This window comes from Vulpes vulpes, chromosome 16, assembly GCF_048418805.1.
Source record: "Vulpes vulpes isolate BD-2025 chromosome 16, VulVul3, whole genome shotgun sequence".
Taxonomy (NCBI): domain Eukaryota; kingdom Metazoa; phylum Chordata; class Mammalia; order Carnivora; family Canidae; genus Vulpes; species Vulpes vulpes.
In genome coordinates, this window is record NC_132795.1 from 69752329 (window position 1) to 69765217 (window position 12889).

A 12889-nucleotide genomic window follows, 5' to 3' on the forward strand; every position below is an offset into this window, starting at 1 on the left:
TCTCTCATGAATAAATAAATGAAATCTTTACAAATAAATAAATAAAGCTACCAGAAGGTGTGCTTCAGGAAAATAAAGTAGCAAATCCAGAAAGAAGACTAGTGTATCCAGGAAACAGTTATGCACCAGGTCTAAGGGGCAACCATACCTGGGCAGCTCTGAGGTACCTCCTGGGAGAAAAAAAAAGTAGAATAGGTTATCTGAAACAAAAAAATTATCTGACGGATTTAAGTGTTTGGAAAAACTGTTGATAATAACCTAACTTTGCTGGGCATCTGATGTATCTTTTATAGGGTATTTCAGGGAGAAAGTAATCAATGGTATACAGAAAACTAAGCAAATCAAAAAATGTCAATGTGAGGGATAACTGATGTTTTAAAAAGGAAATATAATCATATTAGACTGCATGGTTCAGAAATAAATGGTTTTTACATAGTCACAATAATATAATATAAACAATTATCATCTTAACCCAAAATTATGATATACGTACTCATTTAGAGGAGGAGGTATATTTAAGAGCTAATCTTTGACTACTGCAGAAATTCAAAAACTGTAGTCCAAAACCATAACTACTGTTACAAAAAGTCAACAAACGCATAAAACTGATAAATGATGAAATAGCCACATGAACATAAAATTTAAAAATAATGGCAGTAAATTCCAGAGATGGCAACTAAAAACTGAAAATAGACACATCTTGGGAAGAGGAAAATCTCAAGATGTGATAAGAGAACTTCAGTATCGTTTGGCTGCAAACACATGCATTCATAACTGATGGTTAATAAGGCCCTATTTATCATATGAAAATAAAGTGTTGCTTTTTTTTAAAAGATTTATTTATTTATTTATTTATTTATTTATTTATTTGAGAGAGAGAGAGGGAGAGAGGCAGAGACACAGGAAGAAGCAGGCTCCATGCCAGGAGCCCGACGCGGGACTTGATCCCGGGACTCCAGGATCGCATCCCGGGCCAAAGGCAGGCGCCAAACCACTGAGCCACCCAGGGATCCCCGAAAATAAAGTTTTTAAGTCATAATGTAAAAGTATGGGTTTTTCTCAAACTATTTAAATTTAACAGGATAAGTTGTCAGCAATGGGCCCTATCTGAGATAGTTACAATGCCCCAGGCTCAAAGGCAAATTAAGCACAAAGCTGTGGTCAGCCTGTGCTTCAGGCTCCCTACTTCTCCAGGGTGGGGGCACACCTGCCAGGTTTGGACAATGGCCATTCTCCAGCTTGCTGAGGCAACAAATCAACCCTGGAGCTCAAGAAGAGCCCAGAATCAATCCTGCCCATTCACTGCTCCTCAAAGTGTGGTGGGCTGACTAGGGTACACAAGGAGAGAATTTCAGAAACTGAGAATAACTGCAAAAACTTTTATAGCAATTTAACAATATAACATTAGGTCTTTTCATCCTAATAATAAAAAGACTTAAGCTGGTATTTTGTATGCCTACTTTTTCATTTCGCTTTTCTAGTCATTTGTTTGTAACAAGCCCTCTGATGCTGAAGAAGTGCACTTGAAGTCTGAGCCAGTTCCATGCACTAGTGAATGCAAATATGCTGGGTGGAGGACCTACAGAGACAGAGACATTACTGGATTTACAGTGGATATAACATACTTGGCATTTTGGGTCCATCCCCATCCTTTCTGAGCTCCTTGAGGGTAAGGAAACTGCCTGCTTCCTTCACCCCTGTATGTATACCCATCATGCAGAATAGTGCCCAGGGCCCAACCTGGGCAAGAGCACAGTGAGAACTGTTAGTGGCATGAAACCAGCCCTGTATGATTAATCGTTTTGCTTTTGTCTCCCCAACTTAGTTCTAAGTTTCTCCTCATGCCACACAGATGTCAGGGTTTCCAAAAGTTCTAAAACTTCTCGTTCTCTGTCCTTTCTTTTGAAATTCTGATAGAGGGATCCCTGGGTGGCGCAGCAGTTTGGCGCCTGCCTTTGGCTCAGGGCGCGATCCTGGAGACCCGGGATCGAATCCCACATCGGGCTCCCGGTGCATGGAGCCTGCTTCTCCCTCTGCCTGTGTCTCTGCCTGTCTCTCTCTCTCTCTGTGTGTGACTATCATAAATAAAAAAAATTAAAAAAAAAAAAAACATTTTGAAATTCTGATAGAAAAAAACTGCTAAAAACTGCTTCCCAACACGGTGCCTCCCATCACTTCTGTGAATAATACCAGCAGACTTTTATTACTGAACCAGCCTCCTAACAGAGAGAGTATCATATTCTGTCCAGTGAATAGTCATATAGCATTATAAAACCTAAGAGCACATGGCTCCCACACTGGTCACTGACAGTCTATCACTTGGCCTTCTCCATTCTCCTCCTAGCCATCCCTCCATGTGTCCAAAATATTTATCTTGATTCAACTCTGGTTTTACCATGTTATGACAACAAAATAACTGCCAACCAAGTCTTCAAAAAGCTAAATCAGCAGTTGGAATTCTCTACCCCTGATCATAAAGTAATTGGTCCCAAATTAAATATATTCTAATACCTTAACACGGGTGATCCACAGTAGTATTAAAAGAAACCAATTTGAATTCACAAAAAATCTGTTTGTAGTAAATATTCAAAGCAATTGCATGCAAGTACAATCACTATCTGTGAATGTTTCTGAAGCACTGACTTCAAAAGGTAAGACGGTGGACTAAAATTGTTTGAACTCTTAAAATTATCAGAAATTCGGGCAGCCCCAGTGGCGCAGCGGTTTAGCGCTGCCTGCAGCCCGGGGTGTGATCCTGGAGACCCGGGATCGAGTCCCACATCGGGCTCCCTGCATGGAGCCTGTTTCTCTCTCAGCCTGTGTCTCTGCCTCTCTTTCGCTCTCTCTGAATAAATAAATAGATAAATCTTTAAAAAAAAAAAAAACTATCAGAAATTCCAAATACGTACTGTTTGATTTTAAGAACTTACTGTGGAATAAGCCCTTGCCTCAAATATAGTCAACTGTCATGGGGTCTGCCCTTGCGTGCAATCCATCATAGACCCATATTATAAGATGCGGAGAGAGCCTTCCAGTTATCACATATTAGTGCTGCCCTCTGGTCAACAGTTGTGCTTCAGTGTCTGGACAAACTGGGTCTGAAACAGTACACTTGTGCAGTTATTTAAATATTCTATTGCTGTCTACCAATCTTTAGAAATGAATGTAAAAAATGAAAGCACTAATATACTAATGATAGGCAGCACAGGCATCATAAACTTAAAACAACTCAAGAGATGGAAAACATCTGATGCCCTAAAAGTAGGCAATCTCTCAGCTTAAGCAGCTAGCTGTTCACAACCAGATGACCAAGTATTTATTTACTAATAGAGAAAAAAAAAAAAAAAAACATGGATGAAATTCATGTGTCAAAGCATCAATCTCCAGTTTATAATATTTTCAGTTCCTTGGGAATGAAATCCCTTAAATGATTATTCCTTGGCTTACTAGCACACTTGTTCAGGATGTATTATTTCAAAAGTAGCACATATTACTTCAAAATCTTTGCCCTGCTAGTATCAGTCCACCAAATCTACACGCACACTGCACCAGAAGTAACCCCAGATAATGCTTTTGGATTAGCTCAATATGTAGAGATATACATATATCTAAAATTGGTTAAGAAAAAAGGGCAAAAATACAAGTTTGCAGCTATGCAAATGAATTATTAGAAAGTTTCAGACAGTAAGAAATTTTAAAAACCATCATGAGTAAGATTTTATCTGGTAGTTGGATTTTCTATAAAGCTTTTATTTTGTGATTTTGTTTAATTGACGAAGTTTTGGAAATTTGGAGTTGATATTTTTTAAGGGAGCTACACACCAACATGTGTTCAATGGGGTTGGCTTCCTCCCACCTTACCCAAGCCCAGAATTCTTCTAGCATGAAGGAGCCCTATGTCTCAGAACAAGCCTGTACATGCCACTCCGTGGCAGTTGAATCCTTCTCGTAATGAAATCACTTAGTTCCTCAAAATTCATTTTGCCCCACTGGATGTCTTATCTCCAGTTGAGAAAAAGAGAGGCTACACTTAAGGAATAACATTTAGAGAAACCCCTCACAAAAGTTTAAGTATTTGAGCCAAAATATTAGGCTAATGATTTTTTAAAGCCACACAATTTATACAGCACTTTACTGCTGAGCAATCGAAAGTAATTTTAGCACTTTCACAGATCCCAAGGTTCCTCCTAATCCAGTGGGCAAACAATGTACCCATTTAAAGGGCCACACCAAAGCCTCCGGAAAATGACTGAATTTAGCAGGCAGACCTCAACAAGGAAGAATGCCCAAGAGTCCAGCCCAACACCCTTCCTCTCCATCGTCACTGTTACTACCTTGGCCCGGCCTTTACCTCCTCTCTTCTAGACCATTGTCCTTGGCCAACCATCTCACCTGCTCCTTCCCCAAACATCAAGTGATCATGTTTCTTATTTCCAGGGATCCCTAATCCCAACAAAGTTTTCAATGACTCTTCAGTATTCATAGAATGACATCCCTCCTTAACTTTTTTTTTTAATTTTTATTTTTTATTGGAGTTCAATTTGCCAACATATAGCATAACACCCAGTGCTCATCCCATCAAGTGCCCCCCTCAGTGCCCGTCACCCAGTCACCTCCATCCCCCGCCCACCTCCCTTTCCACCACCCCTCATCCCTCAACTTGCAAGCAAATCATCTCTCTCCAGATACCCACTCCTTCCTAAACTTCCTGTCATTCCCAAAGCAGTCACCCTCAGCCATTCTGTGACACACCCCCTCCCCCACTTCTTCAGTAAATGAAGGGGGACAGCCTTAGCACCATGGCTTATCGGGTGGCAAACTCCCAGTTTTGCTTCTGCTTACCATCTTTGGGCCCAGAGTACTCCCTCCTCAACTTCCAAAGTTTACAGCCTACCCTTCCTCTCCAAGGACAGGGATCAGACAGGGTCAAGATGCTCAATCCTCCACAAGAGTGGCATCCTTCCTGTGAGCAAGCCCTAACCCCAGATATTGCACCTGCCGGATTCTAAACTCCCCAACCTCACCTCTCACTACACCTTTCCAGATGCAAGATTTTCCTTCTCCCAGTCAAGACATTTGGAACACCAGTCATTGTATGCTCACAAAATACAAAATAACAGGGTAACAGTAACCCCAAGGAAACAACAAAAATGGCCAAATATTAAAAATAATAAAACCGGGATCCCTGGGTGGCGCAGCGGTTTGGCGCCTGCCTTTGGCCCAGGGCGCGATCCTGGAGACCCGGGATCGAATCCCACGTCGGGCTCCCGGTGCATGGAGCCTGCTTCTCCCTCTGCCTGTCTCTGCCTTTCTCTCTCTCTCTCTGCGTGACTATCATAAATAAAGAAAAATTTAAAAAAAAAAATAATAATAATAAAACCTAATATAACACAAAAACAAAACTTATTTTTTCTCATTTTGTTTTTTAAGCACTGTTCCCCTTTGATGAAAATAATTAAAATTCACTAGATTTACTCAACATGCGCAAGATCATCTTATAAATACTTCTTTTACAAATAGATGGTACTCTGAAGGAAACCTAAAGTGAAATTCACAATGTTTTTCTTGTTTTAATTTGTAAGTATCCTTCTCTGTGATCCCTCAGAAACCTAATGCAAAAAATAAATTTCTCTAAATAGAATATGGTGTTTCAACTCTTATTCCTTAACACAGTTATATACTGTTCAACATACTCAAATTATTTACAAATTTGTTAGAGAAAATTTTAAAACCCTCAAAAAAAAAAGCCACTTTCATAAAACCTATCAAAACCCAGAAAACTCCCTTTTTACTCATTCGCCTCATGTTAATATAATCTTCTCAAAATAAGCAACCACAATCACTAAAAAAATTAAAAGTTCATGGAAAAAAACAGAAACTAGAAAATATAACAATGAAACAAATTAGGGCTACAGGTTGTTTAGCTTAAAGGTATTTTACCTGAAGTTATGTTAAGAAAAAAGCTTCTTTATAAACAAGTTATCACAGATATTTTCACAACTTAGATGCTATTCACAGTAGTTCTTTAGTAATAAAAACAAATGCTAGTATTATTAATCCAATCCCAAACCACCACATGCAAATCACCTCAACAAATCCTAAATAAATGACTCTGCATAATGTAAACCATTTGACACTGAAAGGGAGAAGCAAATGGAGATATTAACTGCTTCTCCTATTTTTACCATCTACCAAGACTGAACTTCCCAGTATCCGTTCATAAATATTCTGATAGTAAGAAAAAATGTATGAAAAAAATCAGGAAAACCTTAACACTGAATATGTGATACTAAGGAATTAACTTTTTAGGTGTGAGAAGGGCATTGCGATTATCTGAAAAACAAAAACGATACAGACTGAAATATTTATGGGTGAAATGGTATTTTAGGCTTTACCTTAAAATACTAAAGGAGGAAGACTATAGATGAAAGCAGATCAGTCAAGTACTGATTAACTGTTAAACTGAGTGATCTACTCTCTCTCCTTGTGTATGCTTGCAATTTTCCAGAATAAAAAAAGAACTGCTGGTGAGCAAAATCTCAGGCACTATTCTGTGTGTGTATGCCACTCTTGCACAGATTTCTTAATTCGTTAGGTTTGCATAATTTGAGAATTTCTTCTCAACTGTACAGACTTTGTAGTCAGAGAGCTGTGTCACTGCCAGTATTCCAAATGCTTCCCAACTGCACCACTCAGCAAATCTATTTCAAATGCTTGGGGGAAGGAGGAGACAGAACCAAAGGAAATGAAGAGGGGAAAAAGCTGAACAATGAACCTGCCCAAACTGTTACCATAAAGAACTCCCACCTCTTAAAGCCACTTAATTCATAGTCAGGTTTCACTCTTTCTTTCTTCTTATGGTTTAAAAGCAAGACTGTAGGCTTCTAGTTTACTTCATTGCCCTTCACATCCATCCATGCTGCCTGAGGAAGATACAAACAATCCAACTACTGTGTAACCAGGTCAAAAACAAGCTTTGGCTAACTTACTTGGAAGAGTACACTCACCACTTAGATTTGGCCAGAAAAACCGGGTTAGAAAAAACCAACTGGGGCTTAAACAAACACTGGGGCTGGGGAGAATGTCTTAGAGCCAGTTACCAGGCCACTCAGTGAGTTGCAACACACTCTTTTCCAAAATTTTCCAAAGGCTTCCAAATTCAGTTGAGCCCAGCAGCCTGAGTTAACAGGGCTTCTTTTCAAATTCAAAAATCTGGCCGCAGCCCCAACAGTTAACCAACAAAACACATGCTAATTCACTTGAGATCACCTAAGAATACTGACTCAAGTTCAGACCACTGGCTGGTACACAGCCTGGTACAGAAGCTCAGGCCAGGGGAAGTCGGGGCTGGGGAGAAACGTTCAAGCGACAGATAAACCCTATTCATAAAGCGTAAGAGAGACAATAGGATCCACACTTAATTTGGCCTAAGAAAATGTCTACAGTCAGCTTCCAACCCCCCTCCCTCCATCTTCAATGAGACAATGACAGTTCTTCATGGTGAACCACAAAGCCTTGCTTCAGAAGATATTTTCCTCTAGCCGGACCTTGTATCCACTCTAACAGCTAGAAAACACCCCCAGTGCAGATTACTTTTAGCAAACCTTTAGTAATAAGAAATAAATCAGGACAGGGGAAATCTAACATTCCGTTTCAAATTTTCAAGGCCTGTGCCTCCATTACCTACAGCTCTTTCAAGAAGCTCTACAATGTGCACTGAACAAAACGAACCGCACTGTTAGTCACATCAGGTGTCAGCTACTCAGAGCAGACTCACAGTCTCCAGATTTGTTAGTTTCACTTGGGGGGTGGGGGGTGGGGGGGAGTCGGGGTTAAACGAGAAAAAAAGAGAGAGAGAGGCCTGGGGTGGGTGTGAAATCTGGGCATCCTCTTGACTCCTCACTCTCCCTCATCTCTGTTTCAATTACACACCTGTCAAACAGGTTATTCCTGGAATTCAGATTTTATAATCCTCATACTGTAATCCTTCCTGCTCCTGGTGCCCAAACACACACCCCTCTCTGCTTCCCCAAAATATGTATGTATGCATCCGCAGAACGTACGAGAGAGAGTTAAGAAGCAAGCAGTCCCAGGTAACACCGAACTCCTCACCTTGAGCACTTGGCAAACATCAAAACGAGGCAACATGATGACAATTTTCAAGAAGGCCAAGGCAGTGGTTTAAGATAATCATAGGCCAGGCCTGCCTATACTGAATTTTAATTAACACACACAAACTCAAGAGGGCCGGAATTGGGGAAAACGAAAAGAATTAAAGTTGCCTTGACGGGGAGAGGAAAAAAAAAAAAAAAAAATGTTTTCCCATTTTACTGGAGAAAAGTGCATGCCTAAGAGTGTAGCTTATTTCCTTATCTCAAAGCCAGGAAATGAGTGAGGTCCTTTCAGGCCAGCCTGAATATAAACTCTTGTTTAAAAACAAGAGGGACTGCAGGGCGAAACCCCTTTCCCAACTTCGGCCAAGCGGCGTGGCCTGCAGCCGGCGGCGTGTTTACCAGCCGTCTGCTCGTTCCCCCAACCAGAAGTTTCAACGTGCCACGGGAAACAAAGACGGAGGCTCGCACCGACCTTATAGACTTGTCCGTAGGTGCCATTTCCAACCACTTCCACCAGCTCAAAAATCCCAGCAGGATCCTGGTGAAGAGGAGGGGAGGGGTGAGAATGTTAAAAGCAGCACAACAATGAATAAATAAAGCGGGGCGGCGGGAGGGAACGGGCGACGGCACACCCGGCGGGCTTCGCCCCGCGCGGTCCCCCAGCGCCCGAGGGCCGCGCCCGGGGCGCGGGGGGCGCGGGGGCCGCGGGGGGTCGCGGAGGGTCGCGCCCCGCCGCCCCGCACTCGCCGACGCAGGCAGACAAAGGGGCCGCCGCGCCCGCGGCTGTGCCGGCCGCTGCGCCCGAGCGCCCGAGCGCCCGGCGGGCAGGGCGCGGCCCCGGCTCCCCGCTCCCGGCGCGCCCGTGGGGGGCTCGCCGCGGCCACTCACCCGCAGGGAGGAGAGGTCGATGTCCACCAGACTTTTTGCAGGGGAGTCGTTCGCCATTTTCCCTTTCTGCCACCCCACGGAACAGTACCAATAGATCTCTCCGCCTGCCTATCTCTTTCCGCCGCAGGCCAGGCCGCCGACGGCGCCTCCTCGCACGGGAGCGGGCGGCCGGACTCCGCCCGGCGGGGCCGCGGGCAGCGGCGGCGGCGGCGGCGGCGGCTGGCGGCTGTCGGCCGGCCCGGGCCGCGCGCGGAGGGCGGACGGAGCGTGCGCGGGGCGGCGGCGGCGCTCACACCATGGCGCGGGGCGGCCGTCAGGCCCCCGGGCGTCGCCCGCGCCTCAGGCCCCGCGCCCGCGCCCCGCGCCGCGCGCCTGGAGGACGGGCCCGGAGCGTGGGGCCGCGGCGCCGCCGAGAGTTGAGCGAGTGAGCGCGAGGCAGCGAGACAAAGATAACCCGGGGGGCGGGGGCGGAGGCGGGGAGGGAGGCGGGGAGGGAGGGGGCGGCGGCGGCGGCGGCGGCGGCGCGGGAGGAGGAGAAACGGGACACCGAAAATATATTCTGAGGAGAGAGCGCACAGCTCCCCCGCGCCCGCCCCGGCAGGAAAAGCGAGCGGAAACGCTCCCAGCCCGAGCCCCGCCGGGGAGGGCGCGGGGCGAGCCGCCCGCGCGGCGTGAATATTCAGCAGGGGTGCGGCCCGAACAATGGCCGGCCGGCGGGCGGCGCGCACCGCGGCCGGGGCGGGGAGGAGGCGCCCCGGGACTCCCCCCGAGGTGCCGGCGCCGAGGAAACGCCCCATCTCGCGCTAACAATACACGGAGCCGCAGGGACGCGGCCCCCGGCCGCAGACGCGCTGAGGCGCACCGGCCCCGGCGTCGCGGGGACGCGAAGGGGGGTCGCCCCGGGCCCCCTGCCCCTGCCCCTGCCCTGCCCCTGCCCTGCCCCTCCCCCACCCCCGGATGGGTTCTCTACCTCCCCCCCCCCCGACCCTCATTTCCGGTTTCCTCACACGGTTCTCGTTTCCTATCTTGCAGGCGACATTTGTGACAGGCGTGTAGGTGCGGCGTCCCTCGAGCATCACCTGGCCGCGGGTCCCGAGGCTCTCCGTGGAAACCGAGCCCAGAACAGCCCCTGTGAGCGCCTGGCACTGTCTTCCTTACCGCACTCGGGAGGTGAGCCCTGTGGGGGGGGGCCCCAAGTGCTAACCCCCGTTTTGTGCCTACAGACCATTAAGGATCAATATAAACAGGCTTCTGCCAGCAACCTCGGAAGCTCGTCGGTAGGTGGGCAGTTTGATCCTGTTGAATAGGGATGAATACATTGTCTGTGCACCACCGATCATTTTTATCACATCGCTCCACTGTACAAAAACTTTGAATGGCTCCCTGTTGCCTCGCGGCAGGTTCTTTCTCCAACCTGCGTGCGTCAGAATCACCGGGAGGGATTGTAAAAGCGCCGATGGCTGACCCCCCACCTCCAGAGTCCAGCAGGTCTGGGAGAGTAGGCCCGAGAGTATGCATTTCTCACAAGCTGTCAGATGATGCAAATATTGCTGTTACAGGGATCACACTTGGAGAACAAGGGCCCTCCTTACAGGATGAAAATCTAAGGCCCTTCACAACTGGGCTTCACAGACACCAGCGTCGTCATCACCTAGCGGTTCTTGCTTAATGTACAGCACCCAATTTAACCTGTCTTGTACCCCTTGTGTATTAGTATCCACATTTTAAGGATGAGGAAACCAAAGCACTGAAACATAAGGAATGTGCCTAAATTCCTTAAAAGCACAGCCTGGAAGTGGAACAGGGATTATCACTGGGTCAGCCTACTCCAAAAATCCAAGACTCCCATTCATCCGAGTTAATCTTTTACCCAGGAAACGTTTAGCACTCTCCTGCCTCTCAACGGTTTGGTTTCCAAAATTTTCAACTATGAGAATCCCTTGTAAGGGACTCCTGGAATTCCTTGATTAGGAAAATCATAGTAACCGAAGTGTTGCTGCAAATTTAGTAGTACTTTTAAATGATTTTGTTTTTTTGATGTATTCACAGCAATGGCGTTATCTGTGGGGGTAAATCATTTACTCAGATTGGCGAGCATGTGAAATTTCAGGCCATGTTACTACTAATAGTATTTTAGTAGTATTTATTTTTTTAAAAGATTGTATTTATTTATTTATTCATGAGAGACACAGAGAAAGAGGCAGAGACACGGGCAGAGGGAGAAGGCAGGATCCATGCAGGGAACCCAATGTGGGACTCAATCCCAGGACCCCAGGATCACGACCTGGGCTGAAGGCAGACGCTTAACTGCTGAGCCACTCAGGTGTCCCAAATATTTATAATTAATAATAGATAACACATATTAGGCCCAGACAATGTGCTAAGTTCTTTATACACATTATTTCATTATTATTCATTAACCCCAAATGATAAGTACTCTTATTTTTCCCACTTTACACATTGAGAAACCAATGTATAAAGAAGATAATTGGAACACCTGGATGGCTCAGCGGTTGAGCATCTGCCTTGGGCTCAGGTCATGATCCTGGGGTCCTGGGATTGAGTCCCACATCGGGCTTCCCCCAGGGACCCGGCTTCTCCCTCTGCCTGTGTCTCTCATGAGTAAATAAATAAAAAATAAAAATAAAATAAAGAAGATAATTGACTTGTTTGTGCATAGCTGAACCCAATGCAGAAACTCAGTACCCCCTCCCCCGCCATGTAAGCCAACCTCCCTCCAGAGGTTCACTCATGGTTTTGAAGCCCACCTCAGACCACCCCCTTCTTTGCCCAGCCAGATTCTCCATCATCTCAAGCTCAACTCAGAAACCAACTGTTCCTTCTCTTAAAAGCTTTCTCTGAATCGCTCTCTCCTAAACTGCTATTGTCCATGTCACCATTGTGACAGTTACTTCTCATTTTTAATTCAGGACCTTTCCTTGAAGTGCCTTACCCAGCACGCGGCACTGGCTTAGCCATTGCCTGAGATATAAGGAAAATGAAGCCAGCTACTCTCAAAGAGCTTACAATTTGATAATGGGTATTAGACAGTCTCATAAATATCTATAGTTAAAAGCAGATCATTATAAATTTTAGTCGTATAGGAAGAACATTAAACAGGTCTAGTGGACCTGGGTGACTCAGTCGATTAACTCCCCCTCTGCCACTCCCCATCCCCACACTCATATTCTCTCTCTCACTCTCTCTAAAATAAATAAAATCTTTAAAAATCATTTGGAAAGTATGCCAAATTTGAGGCAAAACTGCACTAGGTTTGAACCTAGTTCTATCAATTGTGCAACCTTCAACATGTTGCTTAAATTCTGAGCCTCCATTTCCTCTTCTGTCTATGAGATGAAGACTAGAGGTTAGAAGAGCCAGGAAGAGGAGGTCTCAGGAGCACAGCCCAGAGTAATAAGACCTGAAGAAAGGAGATACAAACTTTCGGCCTGTAGACTCTTAAAACTCAGCTTCTGATGGGATGCCAGTCAGTATAGACAAGAGGGTAAAAGATTTGCTTGTGGCTTAGAGCTTTGTTCACACTTGGGAGGAACAGAGGAAAGGATACAAGTTGTTGAGTGGTGGTGACAAAGGAAGGTTTGGTTTTGGACTCCGTGGAAAGTTAACTTTTTAGGCACAAGCAGTGACACCCACCCAGTTTGTGACTCTGCTTGAGATCTGAAGGTAGGGGCCATTTTCTCAATCAACAGCGCTATGTTAGTTCAGGCTATTATAACAAAATACTGTAGACTAGGGGGCTTAAATAACAGATTTATTTTCTCATAATTCTGGAGCATAGAAATCCAAGATCAATGTTCCAGTTTATTTGGTTTCCCATGAGAACTATCTCCCTGCCTTGCAAATGGCCACCTTTTCACTATTGTCCT

General features: G+C 45.4%; 2 protein-coding genes across 51 annotated transcripts in view; one reads left to right on the forward strand and one right to left on the reverse strand.

Moving 5' to 3' along the window:
* Positions 1-9247, reverse strand: part of MAP4K4 (mitogen-activated protein kinase kinase kinase kinase 4) — a 191104-nt gene extending 181857 nt beyond the window's left edge. For all 50 annotated transcript variants that reach the window (XM_072741448.1, XM_072741443.1, XM_072741438.1 and 47 more), the window contains exons 1-2: positions 9003-9247; positions 8587-8652 (exon numbers count right to left, since the gene is read on the reverse strand). In XM_072741448.1, the coding sequence (XP_072597549.1) occupies positions 8587-8652; positions 9003-9059 (123 nt within the window). In that variant the 5' untranslated portion in view covers positions 9060-9247. The remainder of the gene's footprint in view (positions 1-8586; positions 8653-9002) is intronic.
* A 324-nt stretch (positions 9248-9571) lies between these two features.
* The window catches only part of RFX8 (regulatory factor X8), a 237595-nt gene continuing 234277 nt past the window's right edge, over positions 9572-12889 (forward strand). Inside the window, 2 exon segments of the mRNA XM_072741451.1 lie at positions 9572-9773; positions 10035-10172. The gene's annotated coding sequence lies outside the window, so the exon portion shown is untranslated.